The 21,463-nt window shown below is 47.7% G+C and overlaps 1 protein-coding gene across 2 annotated transcripts in view; it reads right to left on the bottom strand.

Annotated features, from left to right (window-relative positions):
* Window positions 1-1,152: 1,152 nt before the first annotated feature.
* The window catches only part of Spaca7 (sperm acrosome associated 7), a 26,005-nt gene continuing 5,694 nt past the window's right edge, over window positions 1,153-21,463 (bottom strand). Inside the window, exons 2-7 of one of the 2 annotated variants that reach the window (XM_021219930.1) lie at window positions 18,242-18,298; window positions 12,579-12,686; window positions 11,750-11,854; window positions 10,266-10,337; window positions 2,709-2,807; window positions 1,153-1,307 (exon numbers count right to left, since the gene is read on the bottom strand). In XM_021219930.1, the coding sequence (XP_021075589.1) occupies window positions 1,294-1,307; window positions 2,709-2,807; window positions 10,266-10,337; window positions 11,750-11,854; window positions 12,579-12,686; window positions 18,242-18,298 (455 nt within the window). In that variant the 3' untranslated portion in view covers window positions 1,153-1,293. Of the gene's footprint in view, window positions 1,308-2,708; window positions 2,808-10,265; window positions 10,338-11,749; window positions 11,855-12,578; window positions 12,687-18,241; window positions 18,299-21,463 lie in introns of those variants that run through there. The other variant, XM_029531680.1, reaches the window with a different exon arrangement.

Raw genomic sequence — 21,463 nt, 5'->3', positions numbered from 1 at the left:
AATATATAATTAACAATGTGACGCAGGGAAATGGAAGAAAATGTTTGCCTGGGCAGAATGAGATGAATGAAGGGAAAATTCTGGTGTGTGGTACAAATGACAAGCCATCAGAACAAACACATCCGGAATGTGATCACATTAAACAGAGATGGTCTGGATATTCCTGTTGCAAGCCAAAGGGTCCTCCACATTACCTAAAAATCTACATCTTGAATATGCTACAGAAGAGAGGGTGACAGGTAGAAAACATCAGCCTAAATAAATAAATAAATAAATAATAAATAGGGACTGTGGCTGGGTTACATTCCTAGATGCAGGGCAAGATGGAGCCCCACAGATAAAGGACATTGTGTAGCAATAAAGGTTTAAATCCACCCCGGAGATAAAACCCATCGGTGGCTATGAACCTTGACAAACTGGGAGAACTGAGGTGTGACTGTCTCTGTGAACTTCAATGCACCTCTATTGGTGACAAGCAAACAACCAGCACTTGAACTATGTTGAACCCTAACCTGTGTAGTGGACTCTGCCGGACGCTGTACCTAATGCAGAGGTCGCCTTCCATGCTCTGAGTGAAAAAAATCTGCCATGAGGTAAATTTCAATGATGATTTTCAATCATTTTTCTCAATATCTTCCCCAGACCGTGGTGTGTTACAAGGGGTCCCTCCAGCTGCAGCTCTTATCCAGGGTAGACGTGCCCACCGCGTTTGCATAACTGTAACACTGTCTCCTGTGAGAGCACTGTATGGTCAGATCCAGGCTTTCTGCCCCGGAGGCGCACTTCACGCTGACTGGCCGCAGCCAGCTCAACTCTTGCACTTTGCTCACTGATACTAATATCTTTGCTTTGGCACATGAATTTAACTTTAACTCTGTGTAAATACCCCCAGCATCAAGTGTCTCCACAGCTCTCAGTGGCCGCTTGAGTATAGCTGAGTCCTAACGGCACCACAAGGCCACATTTTTCACTGGCGGTGGTGGTGGTGTGGGGAAGAGAAGCCAGAGGGCTTTCTCCTTTTGAAGACAGCTATAATCAGGGATGTGGTAGGATTAGAGTGAGGGATGCCGGTCTGTGGTGACTTACAAATGAGACAGAACCCTGCAAAACCCATGCCCTTTAACACATAAAGGACTCAACTTAGGCTTACATGGAAAAAGCAACTTTCTTTTTAAGAACGGGTAACAGTGCGTGGGTGCGTTCCCTAAGATGGGTGGCGTGGAGCTCTCCGGTGGCTCAGCCGCGCCTGTGCCACGCTGTCCTCCTGGGCTTGGTCCTCCTCTTCTTCTCCTCCTAAAAGATGCTTTCTGTTCGGAAAAAGGAGATTTTCTTGTCATTTCTGTGCCCCACACCCCACAGCTCCTGGGCAAAGCTGAGAGCAATCGGCCCAGCTTTTCGGGTGTGGCCCAAGTGGGGGAGAATTTCTGGGCATGCGGGGTCTCCACTTGCAGCATCAGAGACTGTACTCTTCTAGGGGTCACCACGAGACTATCAAGGATGTACAGTGACCAGGTGGCCATCCTCCCTGCCTGCCACTCGCCTATCCTCGGTCAGGAGTGACCAGACTGAGTGGCCCCCCGAGTCACGGGTCCCTACAATAGAAGAAGGGACCTTCTGGACAGAAGTCTGTGAGTTTGGCTTCCTGTGGTACCCTTCTTCTGGGATGATGCTTAGGGATTCGGGAAGGCCTATGGGGAACTCTGAGGTAATGGTGGGGGAAGGGCTGGAGATATCAGGTCCCTCCAAAGGCCCTGAGGGTCGCCATTGAGACCCTGCACAGGCCAGACACTCATTAAAATGAAGCAAATACACAAACCCTAGGCCTCCCAGGAAAAAGAGCTAACCACCACTCACTGCTCTATGGCAGCCATGCTGTCGCAAAGTCTAAATGAGCCCCAGAAACAAGGGACAGAGCCCTTCAGGCCCAATGGGAAATGACCTCAAGTCCAGGAGAGCAGGTTGGTCTGTGGAGTTGGTAAAGTAGGTCTTGGGATATATACCAACCCCCATCACCTGCCTGCAGTTGTTAGTGGCTGGGTCCCTTCCCCAAGGAGCAAAGGGATGGGTCCTGGGGACTCCCCTGGAACCAGGCTCACACCTTGCAACTTCACTCAACTCCATCTTGAAGCTGAAGTTGTACCACATTGAGTATCTAGAACCACAGCTCAGGACACGGCTTCACGGGCCAGGATCTATGTATGCTCCTCATCACGGGCCAAGTCGGGATTCAAACCCAGGCTGAGCCGACGTGAGAGCTTCTGCCCTTGCTGAGACCCCCATTCCCACCACCAAGTCGGTTCCTTTCAGTTCACACAGGAAACGTGAAAGAGAGACAGAGCCATAGGGGCGGGATGGCACAAGGCTCGCCACGTGAAGGCGAGGAGCAGAACTCAGTCCCAAGGGGAGGTGTCCTTCCCAACAGGCTCAGCAGATGTCCAGGACATGAAGGGACAGGCCACTAAGCACAATAATAGGGACCATGCCTCCCTAACTGTTTTTTTTTTTTTTTTTTTGAAAGGTGGGGACCACACATTTGATTTGGCTGAAGATGGAAGATCTCTCAATGACTTGGCTTAGAACCCCTTAATTTGGACTTGTTGGGTCAGATACCCCCACAAAACTCCAGTTTATCTAAGAGCCTCAGTTGCAAGTGGCATTCTTCCTCCGCCTCAGTCCGGCAGGGGACCTGCTGATCAGGAGCCACTTGCCTGTTAGCTCCAGGCCACCTTCAGATTGTCCTATGTTTTCAAGGATTTTGTCCAGAACAGTTAGTTTCCCATAGACATCATTGTTTGAACTCTCCTTTCCTGTGTGTGTGTGTGTGGAAATATGTACACACACACACACACACACACACATATATATACTGTGACCAAACTCTAATGGAGAAGCACAACACAGTGCTTTTTTCTGTTTAATTTCAGAAACTATGAACTCAGGCTGCGTCATCAGCTCACAGGTAGAGCCAGCATTAATGAAGCCCCGAGTTTATTCTACGGCAACACAAAATCAGCAATTAAACCAAACCAAACCAAACCAAACCAAACTAAAACAACCTCCAAGACCCTGTGAGAAAAAAATGAGAAAAATCACAGCTTGGGTGCTGCCCCCGTAACCTTTGCTGTGCCCTCCTGGAGATGGGCTCGCTGCAGATACATCGATTAGGATGAGAGCTTAGACCACATCTTCTCAACCTCCTTCATGCTGCGACCCTTTAATGCAGCTCCTCCTGTTGTGGTGACCGTAAGATTTTGTTGCTAATCACTCCGTAACTGTAATTTTGCTACTGTTTTATGAATCATAACATAAATGTCTGATATGCAATCCCGAAGAGGTCTCGACCCACAGGCTGAGAATCACTGGCTTAGAGGAGAAGTTTGGCCCTACTCCAGTGTGACCGTGTCCTTATAGAAATGGGAAATCTGGCCACAGACACATGTGGAAAACGCTGAGAGAGGAGGAAGGAAGGAAACAGATGAGGTGACGTGTGCAAAGCCACAGACCACCAGGGAAGGCCACAGGACAACCATTCCACCCACCCTGGCTCCTGTCTCACACTTCAGTCTCTTAAGAATAGAGGAGAAGGCATTCCTATGAATCAAACCACAGAGTATGTGGAAGTGCATTAGGACTTCCCCAGAACACAGACATGACTGATAGGCTGGCCACGTTAAATCTAATGCTTGATTAAATGAAGAGCACAGAACAACCTCCCGAGAATCCGGTGGCCTCCAGTGTAGACAGGTCAGTGTGTCCCCTCTAGGTTGGTGGCTGCCCCAGCTTCAGTGCCAAGACAGAGGCTGTCACCATTTGTAGGTGGCTCTGCAAGACAGCTTCCCAGGCCTGGTAGATACCCGGGATCTCAGTGGCTCAAGAGTTGGATGGGTGGACCGCCACTTTCTTTGGTTTCAGTTCACGTTAAGAAAGCCACGCTTTGACCAAATCCACTCTCCTGCCATGGAAACAAACATTCCACCAGTGTTTCCATTTCTTTTTACATGATGGAGCCAACCGAGCAGGTTTTATGAGCCGTTCCTGGGTAGAGTCAGTTTGGAGACTGGTGGGTGGAGCTAGCGGAAACCACCTGCTTTGTGTCTCAAGAGAAGACCGCTTGCCTGCCTGCTGCTGGTTGGGTTTCCTTGTCTGAGCCCCTCTGCTCCAGTCCCTGTTGCCTTCAGTGAATGTGTAAGAAAACTTCCCCCAGTCTGTGTTCCGTACAGGGGTCTTGCCTCCTCCCAGTGTGTAGATTCCTGGTTGTTCCAACAAGGTTGTTCACTCCTGGTGACATGTAGATGACACACAGGTATCATGACACATGGTGGAGCTGTCTTTCCTTCATGGCAGTGAGTCTAAGGACCTTTCTTCCCTTGTCATATTCTTTTTGTTTGTTTGTTTTTGTTTTGTTTTGTTTTGTTTTTTTCAAGANAGGGTTTCTCTGTATAGCCCTAGCTGTCCTGGAACTCACTCTGTAGATCAGGCTGGCCTTGGACTCAGAAATCCGCCTGCCTTTGCCTCCCAAGTACTGGGATTAAAGGCATGCGCTACCACTGCCCGGCCCCTTGTCATATTCTTACAGGCGTGTCTCTGCCTGGCCTTCGATCAGATAGCTCCCGGAGCCCTACCTGCCCCTCGGTGTGAATGCCCCTCGGTGTGAATGCCCCTCGGTGTGAATACCCCTCAGTGTGAATGCCCGTTCATTCACTTAGCCTGTCATCCACTGTGTCAGGGACTCAGGCAGCAGAGAAGAGCTTCCAGCTCCCACAGGAGGCCATTTCCACAGGACACTCACACCCCTGGGTAGCAGGCAGGGACAGGAAAGCTTGAACGGAATCCTTCTGATACTCAGAAACCCACCTGACAGATCTCTTTTAATTTTTTAGGAGCAAGCTAAGTTGGGAGCCCCACTCCTTCCGTTTAGCTGTTTTCTAAAAATTACAAGGTGTGGCTCAGGCTGTGGGAGGAGCCACCATGATAGCCAGTGCTGGGTGGAGGAAGGCTCTGCCTCTTTGGCTCTTCCCCTTGAAGGATGGTGTGGAACACAAGATCAGTTTCCTTTCCATTTTAACGCTGCCTCCCACCCAGCAAGCATATCACTGGGGATGTATCAGCCCTGTGGGTCCTGTCATTTCATTCATACTTGGAACACGGCTATTCCCTAGGCTGTCTAGAGTACCCAGGGCTCACCCTAGATGCAGCACAAAGTCTCTCTGGACTAAAGGGGAGGAAAGCCATGGCTTAGGAAGTGTAAAGTCTTGCCTTGGATCAGAGGGAAAGAGTGGAGCATCTGCTCTCAGTTCCTACAGGAGAGCAGTTCCTGGATGCCCATTGGTACCCGGGCTCAGAGATGTTCATGGGGTGGTGTGTGTCAGCTGATGATTCCCTCCATCTCTGGAAGCACATCCTGGTGGTTTATAGGCACCGACACATTATGCTATGCAAATACTGTGCTGAGGCATCGTGACAGGGAAGGGGCTGGTGTGTGTTCGGACAACATTCTTTGGGGAGGCGTATTTTTGATCCTCAGTTGGTTGAATCCTCTCAGGCCCAAGGATGAGGAGAACATTATTAGTGAAACAGTGGGCATAAAATCAATGGAGAGATCTTGCTCAGCCACACCCATGTGGGCCGTCACGAGGACAACTTTGTGCTGCTAAGGCTTTGATTGGGGAATACTTGTTAGGGTGTGTCCTCATGTCCACGGGGTCTTTGTTCAACCTGGCTTCTGCATCTCTCGGTCCCATTCTTCTGCCAGCACTAACAAAGCTGCCCCACAGCTGAGCCTGTCTGTCAGACCACACCTCAGCTGGGCCACACTGAGAGACCACGCCTCAGCTGGGCCACACTGAGAGACCACGTCAGGTGGCTGCCACTGTCCCTCTGCCTTCTGCACTGCAGAACCTCCATATTTTCTGTTTTCAACTCTTTTCTCAAGTATGAATATTTTTAAACATCTCAGTCCAAATGTTTAATCCAGTAAGTTTCCACGTAAGCCCTGATTTGTCTCCCACAAATTTCAGCGTGTGTTTCCATTTTTATTCAATTAAAAATATTTCCAAATTCCTCTTTTGACTTCATCGCTCAGCAGGTCACTGGGAAGCGTACTGTGTAAATCAGCAAATATTTAGGCAATTTCCCCACATCTCTTTACGTCGCTGATTCTCATTTATTTCTGTTGTATCCAGAGAATGTTTGGGGTGTGCGTTTAATTATTCTAAATTGTTTGCCGCTGGTTTTATGGCTGAAACAATGCATGTGCTGGTGAGTGTCTCACATGCAGCTGTGAAAAATGAGACTCTTAAGTCAGAGAGCAGTCCAGATTTGAGGACTAGTCCTCTTCCTCCTTCCTCTCCTTCCTCTTCCTCCTTCCTCTCCTCCCTCTCCTTCTTCTCCTCCCTCTCCTTCCTCTTCTTCCTCTCTTCCCTCTTCTTCCTCATCTTCTTCCTCCCTCTCCTTCTTCTTCCTCTTCCTCTCCTTCCTCCTCTTCCTCCTCTTCCTCTCCTTCCTCCTCTTCCTCTCTTTCCTCCTCTTCCTCCTCTCCCTCTTCCTCTCTTTCTTGGTCACTCTCTCCTCCCCTCTTCCTTTGCCCCTGCACTGCTTTTTCCCCACAATTCCATTCAATCTCCTCTGCTGACTCCTTACACACTCCTTGAACCCTTACTGCTGGCCTTAGCCTTTACTACACAGCAGTAACTCATGACTACCTGCCTTCACGCCCTGATGTTGCTCCATGCGTCATCTTAAAATGACTTGCTACTGCTCCCCGTGCTGCAAGGATGTGCATTTGTTGCTTTTGCACATTTCCCTCCTTTCCCCCCTCCCTCCCTGCTCCCTCCTTCCTTCCCTCCCCTCCCTCCTTCCTCCCTCCTTCCTTCTTCCCCTCCTCCCTCCTTCTTCCCCTCATCCCTCCTTCCCTCTTCCCTCCTTTCTCCCCTCCTCCCTCCTTCTTCCCCTTCTCCCTCCTTCCTTCCTCCCTCCCTCCCTTCTTCCTTTCTGCTCTTTCCCATTTCCTTCCCTCCCCTTTCCTTCTCTTTTCCTACCCCTCCCCCGGTTTGGTGATTGAATGATACATGGTGTATGTTTTCTTTTCAACTGTTCATATTTAACTGTGGGATATTAATACAATAGATCATGTGCTTGGTGGATACGAGGGAATTCATATGGTAGCCCTGTCACATGTGATGTCTTCTAGACATGATATAATGGAGCTACACATGATGTTTTAAAGCCACATTAGATAGGAAAACCAGTTTCCATTGAAAGGGAACTACAAACTAAAGTGATAGAATGTCTGAAAAGTGACAATGAAGCATGAGGAAGAGTCCATGGGACTCATTAAACAACGAATGGTGTTAGGCAATTCCTGGTAATCAAAGAATTACTCAAGTCTGAAAACTTGAAAAAGAACAGCAAAGCAAAGGATAAGCAGCCATGGACCAAGCATGAAGAATGGATGCTAGAGAGGCGGAGATCAGAACCAGGTGATCCTCAAGCACACAGTGATCCACCTGCCTCTGCCTCCCACGGGCTGGGACTAACGGCGTGTGCCACCACGGCCGATGGGGACAGGTGCTTTCAATGCTCTATAAAGTTCCCCCAGAGAGTCACAAAAGACGAGGAGGAGGAGGAGGAGGAGGAGGAGGAGGAGGAGGAGGAGGAGGAGGAGGAGGAGGAGAAAAGAAAAAAAACCCCAGATGATTAACACCCTGATACTGCAACCTGATGCAGAATTTAAGAGCCTACAGATTAATAATGTCACTCCATCATTTAGATTCAGAAATACTAATAAATCATTGGCAGGACAAACTCAATACTATTGTAAGAAAATGTTGAACGTGATCAAGCACAGCTTATGCCAGGAATGCAAGGCTGGTGTGATATTAGAAAAATCCTTTACAGATGAAAGTCAGCTACCGTGAAGAGCAGAGAAGACCTCTCCTTTATAGAGGAACAAAGGAGATTGCATACTTGTCAATAAACATGAAAACCCAAAACCTATACAAGGAAAAACTAAAAGTACTCCGGTAATATACGAAGGCAAACATAGGAAATATCCCGTGGTTTTGGAAAGAACAATTCAACATCATAAAGGCTCTATTCTTCCCTCAGTTATTTTCTAGAAAGTGATACAGTAATAGTAAGCATACAAGCTTTTTAAAACAGGAAATTTCACACAAAAATGCAAGATCAGAAAAACAAAGGGAAATAAGGATTGTACCCCAGAAGGGATGTACCCCAGAAAAAGGGAATATACCCCAGAAGAAGGGAATGTACCCTAGAAAAAAGGAATGTACCCCAGAATAAAAAGGGATGTACCCCAATATAAGGGAATATCCCAGAAGAAGGGTTGTACCCCAGAAGAGAGGATGTACCTCAGTAGAAGGTAATATATCCCAGAATAAGGAATGTACTCCAATAGAAGGAAATGTACCCAAGAAGGGATGTATCCCAATAGAAGGAATGTACCCCATAAGCTACAGCAGACCTGAATGAAACTTTAGGGTCAACAATTGACATGTGCACAAGTGGGAAAAATAAGCACACATCTGGGGATGCACACATCTGGGGATGTGACATAAGTATGGGTCTGCAAATTGGCAATGGGATAGACTTTGAGTAAGTCATGCTACAATATGTAGGTAGCCATAGGTAAAGAGATGAAATTAAGAGTGTGTTTCTTAGAGATAAATTCTGAAACAGAGACCACAAGGATCAATGAGGTAACATAAATACAGCAGAGAAACAGCAGCTTCTCTTGGCTAAATATAGTGCAATTTATATCTATAATTAGATGTAATATAATATAGTCTATAATATATAAATATAGTCTAATGCTATATTAAAAGAAACAAAAGATTATCCATTATGACATAAATGATGGGGTGTTTTTGCATGAAAGAAAAATCATGAACATCATCAAAAGTAAACAACATATCAGGGCTGAAGAGATGGCCCGGCAGTTAAGAGTTATTACAGCTCTTGCAGAGGGCCTAGGATAGGTTTAGCTCCTAGCACCCACATTACAGCTCACAAGTACCCGTAACTCCAGCTCCAGGGGATCCAATGCCTTCTCCTGGATCCCATGGGCTCCCACACATCACCTCATGCAGGCAAAACACACATACATGTGGATAAAATAAGGCGTAAAAAATAAAGTCAACTGACAAGTTAAAAACAAAACAAAACAAAACAAAACAAAAAAAACCATGACCTAGTGTTGTCTAATTGTCTTTTTCTTTGAATCCCCGCCCCTGCCCTGGAGAACCTGTTGACTGACTGAGATGGCTTAGTCAACATATAGTTCAGCCCTCTGGAAGGGAAGAAGGTTCAATGTCTACATTTTCGTCCTGAGCTTTCTTGTATGTATCCCTGAGTCAGGTGCAGTGGCAGCAGCTGTCTCATGGGTGATCCCTTTGCCTCCTTGGGCGTGGTGCTGGGACTCACACCTGAGGTTGTCCATGTGCTGGGCCCGCTCTCTGCGCTAGCTTCAGGCTCAGGTTTTAGAGACAAGGTCTCATTCTGTAGCCCAGGCTGGCCTCCAACTTGTGACCTTCATATCAGTATCTCCTGAGCGCAAGGTGACACATGCCTGGTCACCTTCACGTTTGCTCCGAGAGATGCTCAGCTCTCCCTGGCAATGCTGTTCTTGGCACAGTGACTGCTGCAGGCAGCTTTTAGTTACCGACAGTGACTAGTTTAAGGGAGAAAAGGCAGCTGGGCATGGTGGTTTATGCTTGTCATCCAGTACATAGGAGGCCGAGGCGAGAGGATCGGGGTGTATTTCAGCAAAATTAAGCAAAAGAAGAATGTCTACCTTAAAAAAAAAAAAAACCAACCAGACAAAAAAACCAAAAAACAAAACCCTGACCTATACAGGGAAGCCCTGTCTCAAAAATTAAAAACAAAAACAAAAACAACAACAAAACATTTACAACAGGTAAACAAAACAACAGGTAAAAAAAGACTTGGTTTGTTTGCATGTCAAACAGCTACCCCCAAAATAAAACACACCAAAAACATACTAAAAAAAAAAAACAAAACTCAATAGAAGAGTGGCCTTTAAATAGGAAACAAAAAGTCCTTCATAACTAGAGAATTGCAAGGGAGAGATCTTGAGAGAGCCTCTTCCCCCCCCCCCCCGTGACCGTCCGAGGGCACACCCCCCTGCCACAGGGCTATGAGGAGACGGTTGTCTCAGACTGTGCTGTCCTCCTGTGTTGCTCCTGCGTGGCAGGCAGGAAGGACAGATCTGTGGACTCTGCTCTCACCTTCAGGAGACAAGGGTGGCCCATGCTTAGTCTGAGAGCTGTGGTCATGAAGGTTCGCAACCGTGCTTCTGTCTTTAGTGAAGAACATGGAAAAAAAAATGGGGAATGTTTTCAGAATGACACGTCACCAGTAAACACTGCTGGGGCGGGAAGGGCTTTTGTTTTAAGATGTTGAAATGCTCCTAATGTTTCTGAGCTTTATCTGAAAACGAATTTGAGAAGTCATCGTGTGAAGACTGCACGTACCCCCTGCCTTCATCCTTTGACCCCTCCGTCCCTGGATATGTTTCCAATATATGAAAATCCCTAAGCGCCAGGCCGTTCGCCATAGCTGCATCGTCTTGCAAATACTATTAGCAAACCTCGTGACTTGGTTGGCTAAGGAGTGCCATCGGACCTGGTTCTTGGTCTTTTAGGACTTACCTCGCAAACAGAGCTTACCAAAAAGCTAGGCAGGGGCAAGGAGGCTCCAGAGAAGCCGCAAGTGGACAAAGAACAGGGCTGGCTTCCAAAGCCAAGTCCAGGATGATGAGGTTGGCACAGGAAGAAATAACTCCATGCGAGAGTTATCGTCGGCATGGTTGACATTACTGTCCAACATTAGTAACTGTGTAAGGGCCCTGAGTCAAAAAGAAGTGGTGGCCTCTGCCTTGATCCAAATCCTAATTACTAAGTGATAGTAAGTAAATGAAGAATTGCTGTTGGGCAAACACTACGCCAAACCTTCAGGCGATTTAGTCAAACCTCTCAGTGGACCTGCTGTTAAATGCTCAGTTTTAAATAGAATCATGTTTGTGTTTACACTGTGAAACTATTACTTAGATCCAGCAAACACCAGAGGCTAGTCCTTGGAGAAACCATGGGAGGGGCAGGTGGTAAATGCAGGATCCAGGGCACAGACAGAGCTGCCGAGTGGGCCCAGGGGTATCCGCCCATGCCAGAGGCCGTGGTGCTCTGGAGCCTTGGTCTGGTTCTGTATGTGAGTTTCAGAGCATTCCACCTAAGTTCTACACTCTATTCACACTCATTTCTAATCTAAAATAATCTAAAATAATCTAAAATAAACTAAACTAAGCTTTAGGACAAAAAAAGCTCTCTCAGCCCCTGAAAGAGCCATGTGCACTGCCTCTGTTAGAAGGAGGCTTTTCTTGTTCCCCAGAGTCTCTCTGGCTATCTTCTTCCTCCAAGGAGGAGAGGGGATTTAGCTGGAAGTCTGCAACAAGGCCTCTCTTTCACTCTGGCTTCCACACAGCTGGAAAAAGACGTTTCTACTGGTTGTGGAGGGCTGAGTCAAGGGCAGGGCTGAGGTCGGGGCACCCTCTGCCTCAGGGTAGGGCTTTTTAACTCTGGTGAAGCTGCTATCAAGTGTATCTGAAGCTGGTGGCTCCAAGTGTATCTGAAGCTGGTGGTTGGCTCTAAGTGTATCTGATGCTGGCTCCCTGGTGGCTCTAAGCTCAACAGGGGAGACTCTAGATCACATTTACCATTTTTGCCACTTTTCTCCTTTGTAGACAAGTGTTCTATATTCTCCAGGACCTCGTGGTAGTTCTCAAAGGCGTCCTCTTGGTAGTTTTCATCAATTCCAGAATCTTGGATGAAAAAGATGGAAAGAAACAGGGTTTCCTTGTTACACTCTTATGAGCACTTTTGGTGTGTGTATGATAAACCCTATTTTATAATGTTGGGCTGGAAGGATGGCAGAGTGTTCAAGTCCTACTTGAGAGTATATGTTGGGAAATTAATATTTAAATAGTCAGACAACATCAAGCAATTTTGAGTCCAGTGGTTTATATCTAGGCAGATGTGGAGGGAGCAAACCCTTCAAAATCTAGTCACATCTGAATGTCAAACTCCCAGTAGTGGCGAGACCTCCTGCCTTTGAGTGCATTTCCCTCAGAGCCTGAGGACTTCTTAACCCAGCTCTCTGCTGGCTACTGTCCATCACATCCTCTATGTGCATAATCCTGTAGTGTGGAGCTGTGCTTTGCCAAGTGTCTACTTTGTCTACATCCACTGCTCTTCTTGGTCTTGGCCCGTCCTATACTGGACCTCAGCTTTACCTGGGCCATGGTGTAGGAGAAGGGCTGTGCTCCCTCAGGAGCTATACAGGGGATGCATGAAGATAATTTAAGAGATCACCCCAGAGTGAAGCAAGCCGCCTATGCTTTGGAGGTGGCTCTCCCCCTTGGCTTCAGACCACATCTTCTCTCACGTATCCAGAGCTAGTTCATGTAATACTCAAACATAGTCATATAGTCAACACCTTAGGTCTCGAGGAGTATGTGCCATTATAGGGGTAAAGGGGTAACTTGCTTATTTCTTTGGTTTGTACTGTTGTCGGTATTGATGATCTTGGTCGTGGCGATATTGCAGACACTGCTGATGTTTTGGGCTCCAAAATCTCTTGGGCTAGAATTTCATCTTGAGAAAGCACATAAGAACATGTTAAGGGTGAGTGAGGGTGAACACATGTCCTGGGCACAGTTTATACTTCACACAGCCTATGAATGCTGTAGGTAGAAAACAGGAACCCAAGGAATTAGTGGATTCTCTAGAGAACCTCCTCTTGGATGGGCCGGCCATTGCCTCCCTAAACAGTTTAAGAAAAGTGGTCACCATCTGGATAGCTCCCAAGCCTCCCCCCGATGTAACCTGGATGTTGAATGACTCCACATGTATGCTTTCGTTAGCTTTGCTGTCTCTGAGACCCAGTCCCTGAGGAGAAACCCAAGGGAAGAAGGAATAATTTTCTCCCAACTTCGGAGGTTTTGGTCTATTGTGGCTCGCACAACGTGGTTCATATCATGGCAGCCAGGAAGCAGAGCAAAGAGTACCAGGAAGGAACTCGGGAAAGAGCTGTCCCTTAGCCTACCCCCTTCCAATTCATAGCTCACTTTCTACAGTACAGTTCCACCACACCCCAAGAATCCATTCAAATTTGGAGTCCACTGGCAGATTAAAGGACTCATGGTAACACATCCTTCATGATCTAACCATCTCTGGGAATGCACCTCACAACACAGAGAGGTGAATCTCACCAATCTCCTAGGACTCCCCTGTAGGATGCAAAACAAACATGCGACCAACCCACCATCTTCACGGTGGCTATTGGTTGGAATCCTTGAATGTTGACATGCCATCATGGAAAGAGGGGTGGGAAGAGTCACTGGTCTCTTAGCTCAGGGTCCAGTCACCCCTCCCTCCACCCGCATGCAATTCTGCACTAATTGCACATGGCCGCTGGAGCCCTGGGGAGGTACTAGAGTATAAACAGCCAAGGAAAGGTACATTGAAGTGAGTTCCACCTGGGTAGTAGAAGCCACCATCTACCCCGGGTGAAGACTTCTCAGTACAGTTTTGCGGCCACTGGAGAATTCTGCTGGGAACCCCTCACCCGTGATCCATAAACAAGCCAACTCAGCTCATTTGTCCTTCTGGGTGAGCTTGGGTAGAGTCCAGCTTCAGTTTGTGTTGGAACCTTATGAGGAAGGGTTAGACATTGTCTGCCCAGGGAAGGAATACTCACAATAGCCTCAATCAGTCAATGTGACAGTTAATATTTCCCAGAACAAACAGACCCCTTGCCAACTTTACACCCAGACGCATTTCCTTAAGTCATAGCACTCCACCGTTGACCTGCAAAAGGTTCATGTTGGTCTCCAAACACAAAAACACATCAGTCTGTCCTCATGAGTCCCCATAGTCCTGGCAGTTTCAATGTTGCACAGAGACTTTGAAGGCCGAAGGGAGAGCTCATCTATAAATCTCCACACACCAAAAAATGTGTACGTTGCTTCTGAATGCAATGGCACAGAATACACATTCCCCGTTCCCAAAAGCGAAACAGGAGCATAGCCGAATAGCAAAGTCGTGTGCAAGACCACAGTCTAAGTTCTGTGGATCCATTCTGGCATCTGGGGCAAGTGGTGTTACGTGAGATCGAAAGAGCTTGGGTGGCTCTGGACCCATGGCCCGGCCGTTTGCAGTCCGCATGGCTTCTTTCTGGGGCTATGTGTACTCAATTCCCCGTGTCTCTCATTGACAAATATTCCATGTTCCTGGGTCCCTACTGCAGCTTAAAGTTTATAACCACAGAGTTGCCCTCTTACAGGGATTGTGACCCTGATATGCATTTCCCTACCTTCTCAGGCTTTTCTTTGAAATCTGGTTGGAAGCTTCCACTAAACTCTTGCATTCTATGTGTCCACAAAGTCAGCACCATGTGGATAAAGCCATGGTATTTTGCCAATTTGAGCAATGATTGGGTCCACTTGGACCCTGGTGGCACTGGCATCTTAGGGCTAGGGGACTGAGCACTGTGAAGTGAGTATTGGAAAACATCTTCCAAGACAGCCCGACAGTGAGCCCTGTGCCCCAGAGTCATTGTTTTCTCAAATAAGTTTACCGTTTCAAGCCTTCAGTGTAGGGTGGATCTGGCCAACTCCTCCACAGTCCTGACACATCAGAGTCCTTGACTTCTTTTTGATAGGCAGGCTTATCAGAACCGCACCTTCCCTGTCCACAGCTTTACACAGGCTTTTCTGATCAACCTGAGAAGTTTTCCAGTCTTTCTGCTCTGCCCTTTCTCCTGTTCTCACTGTAAACCTGTCTAAAAGCATGCAGTAGTTCTGTGCCATAGCCTGCAAGAGGGACTGACTTAACAGTTTCCTCTGCAGAGTTAATTAGCTCACTAGCACGGTTTCCCACAAAGCTGCAAGACGTGAGCAGAAGGTTTTGGTGGGAATGTGGCAGACTTTGGGACAATTCACAACGGGGGTCTTTGCTTCCATGTGAAAACTTCATGAGCCCGGTGTGGTGTCTTGGTTGGGGTGGCTGTTGGAACGCTATGACCAAAGCAACATGAGGAGGAAAGAGTTTACTTGGCTTACCCTTCTACATCACAGTCCATCACTGAAGGAACCCAAGATAGGAACTCACACAGGGCAGAACCTGGAGGCAGGAGCTGGTGCAGAGGCCATGGAAGGGTGCTGCTTACTGGCTTGCTTCCCCTGGCTTGCTCAGCCTGCTTTCTTACAGAACCCAGGACCACCAGCCAGGGATAGCACCGCCCACCATGGGCTGGGCCCTCCCCCTCAATCACTAATTAAGAAAATGCCCTACAGACTTGCCTACAGCCTGATCTTTTTATTATTATTTTTTCTTTATTTACATTTCAAATGCTATCCCAAAAGTTCCCTATAACCCCGCCCCCTCCCCTACCCATCCACTCCCACTTCTTGGCCCTGGCCTTCCCCTGTGCTGGGTCATATAAAGTTTGCAAGACCAAGGGGCCTCTCTTCCCAATGATGGCCGATTAGAACATCTTCTGCTACATATGCAGCTAGAGACTCGAGCTTGGGGGTACTGGTTAGTTCATATTGTTGTTCCCACCTACAGGGTTGCAGCCCCCTACAACACCTTGGGTACTTTCTGTAGCTCCTCCATTGGGGGCCCTGTGTTCCATCCGATAGCTGACTGTGAGCATCCACTTCTGTGTTTGCCAGGCACTGGCATAGCCTCACAAGAGGCCGCTATATCAGGGTCCCTTCAGCAGAATCTTGCTGGCATGTGCATTAGTATCTGCTGCTTGTGGACGTTGTACATCGTGGTGCGGAGCCTAGTGCGCACCACGATGTACAACGTCCACAAGCAGTGGTTTTCTTGAGTTTTGTAAAATGTATCTTGGGTATTCTAAGTTTCTGGGCTAATATCCGCTTATTAGTGATTGGGTTACCTCACTAAGGATGATATCCTCCAGATACATCCATTTGCCCAAGAATTTCATAAATTCATTGTTTTTAATGGCTGAGTAGTACTCCATTGTGTAAATGTACCACAGTTTCTGTATCCATTCCTCTGTTGAGGGACATCTGGGTTCTTTCCAGCTTCTGGCTATTATAAATAAGGCTGCTATGAACATAGTGGAGCGTGTGTCCTTATTACCAGTTGGAAGATCTTCTGGGTATATGCCCAGAAGAGGTATTACTGGATCCTCCAGTAGTACTATGTCCAATTTTCTGAGGAACCGCCAGACTGATTTCCAGAGTGGTTGTACAAGCTTGCAATCCCACCAGCAATGGAGGAGTGTTCCTCTTTCTCCACATCCTCGCCAGCATCTGCTGTCGCCTGACTTTTTAATCTTAGCCGTTCTGGCCTACAGCCTGATCTTAATGAGGCTGTGTCAAGCTGACACAAGGCCACCCAGCCCACCTGGCCTCCACTGTCTCTATTCCTTCCGTATTCTGGAATTCTGAGCTCCCGACAGAATCACTCACTTAGCCCAGTCTATAGTTTACATCCTAAGCTTTCTCTAGTTCGCATCTTCAAGCTTTTTCAGTCCCTCCCCCACACAAAGCAGTTCCAGAGGCTAAAGCATCATATTATCAAGGTTAGTCATTGCAATGACCCCAAGCCATTGATATCAACTTTCTGCATTAGGTTTTCTTCCTGGGACAAGTCACCTGACATAAATGACTTAAGAGGGCAAGTTTCCAATTTATAGCTCTTGACACCATTGATTCCGAGCCTTTGGTGATGCAAAACTTTATGGTGGTTAGGAGCATGTGACAGGAGCTACTTGTGTAGAGTCAAGAGGAAGCAGATCAAAGAGCAGCAGCAAGGGGGGACAAGGCAAGATACTGTGCCCAGGGTCACATGATAGTGACATATTTCCTCCAACCAGTCCCTTCTTCCAGAGTTCTAGCCCTTCCTAATAGCCTATTCAAGTTTAGAATCCATCTGCAGATTAAGTCCATCAGTGACCACAGCATTTGGGATCCACTTGGTTTTGGAATTCCCTCACAGGTCTAGAGATGTGCTAAAAACCTCTCTGACTAATTAAGTAGACAGTCAAGAGCAGCCGCTGTAGCTCTTAAAAGGTTGGTTCCTAGGGTGACCCTACCGTGAAGTGATGGAGCCTTTGGGTGAGCTGTGGCAGGAGGATTTTAGGTCACTTTGGGTGTCCTCTTTGTCCCTGGTGTGCCCTGGGTGTTTTGCTTCATTATACCTGTGACATCTGTGCTTTTTACGGGTCCCACAGCATCAAGGCTACCAAGTCATGGAATGGAAGCTCTATAAACTGAGCCAAACAAGACAACAACAACAACAACAACAACAACAACACCTTTGTCATAAGTTTATTACCTCAGCTACTCTGTCACAGTGACAGAGATCTGACAAATCCATCGTCCAAAACCAAAGGTGGAAAGTTTGGCTCCAGACATTTATGATCATCCTTCCTACCCTATTGTCATTCTATCCCATCTCTGTCTCCAAACATGAGTGGGCACCTTTTTGTATTATTACCTATATGTGAATGTATTTTATTCTTTCATCCTCTCCTGTTATGCCTCCAATGCAAGCATCCTGGCTATAAAACAAACTCACACTCTTAATCTGGCTCCTTTCTCAGTGAGGCATAATCTCCAATGATTTTCTCATTTTCTTTACATCTCTGACCATCAATGGTCTTTCTGTAAAATCGGGGACATGTTTATCCCATGGCTTTTATAATGTACCCTGTATGGTACAGGACCACAGTAGGAGCTAAACAAGCAGCATGTAGAAATAGTGTCTCTCTGCGTCACAATGCTTTTTTGGACCAGTGCTGGGGAGTTAGCCACCTGGGGCCCATGGGTAACCTTCCCAATCTAGTGTCAAGAGCCTGGTTCAGATAGTCTGTAGTTACAGTTAGTGCCCCTTTCATGTTCTCTGCAATATGGATAGCAGAAAACGTAGCACTACCTGTACCCAAACCCCATCTTTGGGGGACAGCATTGGTTAGATCAGTGGTATTCACACTGTAGGGCAGTTTTAACTCTGGTGTTGGCAGTAAGGCTGCAGCGTAGGAGACCCTCAAAGCAAATCAGTTTCCTCAGTGTCTGCAGCTGGTGACAGGATATTTGGGGAAGGTCTCTTGAGAAGCACCCACCGATTCTCTCACCGCACACCAGGTTCCATGCGGGGGGAGTCCTTACCTAATGCTTCGGGTATGTTTTCCGTTGTTGAGTTGAGTGAGCCTTCAGTAATTGGACCTGGAACGGGGGGAGAGGGGAGGAGGATATGAATCTATAATTTAACAACACTCTTCCATTTTCACCCACCTCTCTGTGATAGTTGTGAGACACAGCCCTGGTCTACTCTACAGAGAGGACCCAGCGCGGGGTGCTGCTCCTTCCCCTGTGCGCTGAGGGAAGCCCTCTGGGACTTGAGCTTGGAAGATGGGAAAGGCGTTACCCACGGAGCAACTGTGTTTGTGGAAACCAGGATTTCCACTGGCTCCCTGAGTAGAACCTGCCCTCCTGCTCACTGGAGTCACCCTTAAGCATGATAAGACAGTGTCCGTGCTCAGGGAAAACCAAGCCCTATCACGGGGACAAAAGAAGGAAGAGGTCACACGCTTCGTTGTGTAGGCAGCAGCGATGCCTCCTGCATGGCTGGTGACGTCATCTGGATGGGTCTGGGGAGCTCCAGCCTCAGATCCCACCTAAGTGGTCCACCGCCCAGCTCAGCACCAGTGAGGAGGAGCTCTTGCCCAGCCCCTGACTAAGGCTTCCCATGTCACCACCCACATGCTTGTTTGTCCTGTGTGAAGACACTTCAGATGTGTTTTTCTCTGAGAGCCCTGGGTGACCCTACACATTCACTTGTGATACCCGAGGTTCTATGGGACGGACCAGAGACTGGGCACCTCATTCCTCCAGCATGAGCAGAGACCTCCGGGGTGATCTGTCTGCAGGTAAGAAGTGGAATCTCTGATGAGTGGGCTCAAGGGTTCTGGATGGCTGTTGTCTCCAGGGTCCAGGGCTCTTATCTGTGATGTGTGCTAGGCATATGGGGTTTAGTTGTATCTGGATGCCATGGGAATTCTGAGGACCAGTTTCTTCTTTGTAGCATCCACTACTACTCCGTCCATCCTTCTGCCATGACCCCTCTTTATCAGGGACTGTGGTGTCTCTCGATCTGGTACATCTCTTAGTTTGAGCTCAGGTTTGGCCTCTTCTTCTAGCTCCCAGGCCCCGAGACCCCCAAGATGGCAAGCAGGGCCACCGTACCTTTCCTTTCTGAGACACAGAACTCTGTCTGAAGAACTAAAGTTGCAGCTAAACCAATGACAAAGCTGTTCTCAAAGGCTTTAATGATGGACAATCTGCATCCCAATGTGCTCATCTGCATGGCTCAGAACAATGGGAAATATGTAAGGAGGTCTGTGGTGGTGATGACAATTGCTTCTCAGTGTGCTGACCTTGGTAAACCAAACAAACAGTACAGTTTCTCTTTGCGTGAGACATTAATGGATCATTACGAATGGGTACAGCTGCGCAGCGCCAGCACTTTGTTAAAAATATTCTTTTCATCCCGTGTCTGTCCCGTAATCACAATGGGAGCATTGTGCGAGTCAGCCGTGTGCACATGCGTGGTGTGTACGCTCGTGTCGTCTGTGCCTGTTCATTTGCATTGTCAAGTGTAGCCGCTCTACCTACTTTTCCTGTTGCCACCTCTCAGGGAGAGTCACAGCTTCTAGACAGCCCACACCCACAAGGTCAGGACACTCATGTCCTCTCAGTGACCATGTCAGCACATTCTGGCCTCATGAAGTTCACTGTTGCATTCTGAGTTCACTCCGGTTAATTGAGTGAACACCCATCTCCACTGTGAGGGTCATGTAAACTGCTGCCCTTCTCAGTGGCCATCACCTCCACGTGAGGGACCCACACATGGCAGCGGGCACAGCAGGCACAGCTCCTCCCATGACAAGCAGCAGAAGCACCCCAGGATGAGAAAAGGTTACCTGGGAGATCTGGAAATGGCCCTTTCATTGGCCCTGCAACTCAAGAAGACCCAGAGGATCACACTGGGCTGTGACCAGGCCACAGACTGGGAGGACCTTGAGAGTCACACTGGACTATGACCTAGTCTCAAAACTGAGAACCTTGAGAGTCACCCAGATGTCATACAGGTCTTAAGCTTGTAAAAACCTCAGGTCTCAGCCCAGTCTCAAGCTGGAGAAGATGTCGGATGTCATAAGGCTTAAGAAATGATAGTGGCGGGGCTGGTGAGATGGCTCAGTGGGTAAGAGCACCCGACTGCTCTTCCAAAGGTCCGGAGTTCAAATCCCAGCAACCACATGGTGGCTCATAACCATCCATAACAAGATCTGATGCCCTCTTCTGGAGTGTCCTACGGTGTACTTACATATAATAAATAAATAAATCTTTAAAAAAAAAAAAAAAAAAAAGAAATGATAGTGGCCAGTCACAGAGGCAGCGGCAGTGGTGGGGTGGCAGCGGCGGCAGCAGCAGCAACAGCAACAGCAAGTTCCTCAACAGATATCTGCTGAACGTTCTTAGGCTGGGGCAGCTAGCTACACATAGGCATGGACACATAGTGATAGCAGACATATCAGTGAGGACATGTCTCCCGTGCCAACCTTAAACCCTCCCTGCCCAGGCTCTTCAGAAGCTAACAGAAAAGTAGAAATACTGGCATGCTTCATGCCACTGTTGGACCATGGAGAATGCTTGCCCTTGTACAAACAGTGAAGCAGGTTAGGCTGTCCTGTCCAGGCCAGTGCTGGCTGCGGCTGTTAACACTTGGGGCTAACACGATCTCAGGTATTAATGAAAACCCTGTAGGGAAAAGCAAGAATACCAGGGCAGAAGACAGCCTTTGGACGGTGACGTCATAAGGGCTACCATGCTCTCATAGAGAGAGCAATGGTTAAGACACTTCAACTCAACGCTCCCTCCTGCTCGTGAGCGCCCTTCCCTTTCTGAAGCATTTCTCTCTCTCAACACTCATTGAGTTCTATGGCTTGTGATGATGCTCTGCGAACATCTGAGACTTCCCAGTCTGGGCTCTGGATGTTAGAAAAAGAAAGATGCTACATAAAGATGATTTCTAACCGGCTTGATGCTACCACAATTAGTACGGTTTTGTAGAACTCCTAAATAATCTAAACTATCGAGACACCCGCTGTTAAGCAGAAGCTTACACTTACACTCCGGCTTTCCCATTTCTCATATACAGAGAGTCTAAATATATTTGGGTCTGTTAATAAGCATGCTGTTTCTGCCACATGAAGAATTATGGGTGATGGGGCTGGGGAGATGGAGTCGTTGGTAAAGTGCTTCCCTTGGAGGTGTGAGGACTTGAGTTCAGATCCCCTTTGAAACCACAGAAAAAGTCAGACCCAATGG

The sequence above is a fragment of the Mus pahari genome, chromosome 19, assembly GCF_900095145.1.
Source record: "Mus pahari chromosome 19, PAHARI_EIJ_v1.1, whole genome shotgun sequence".
NCBI lineage: Eukaryota > Metazoa > Chordata > Mammalia > Rodentia > Muridae > Mus > Mus pahari.
Note: the sequence above shows the minus strand (reverse complement) of the source record. Positions and strands in the feature narration are given on the sequence as shown.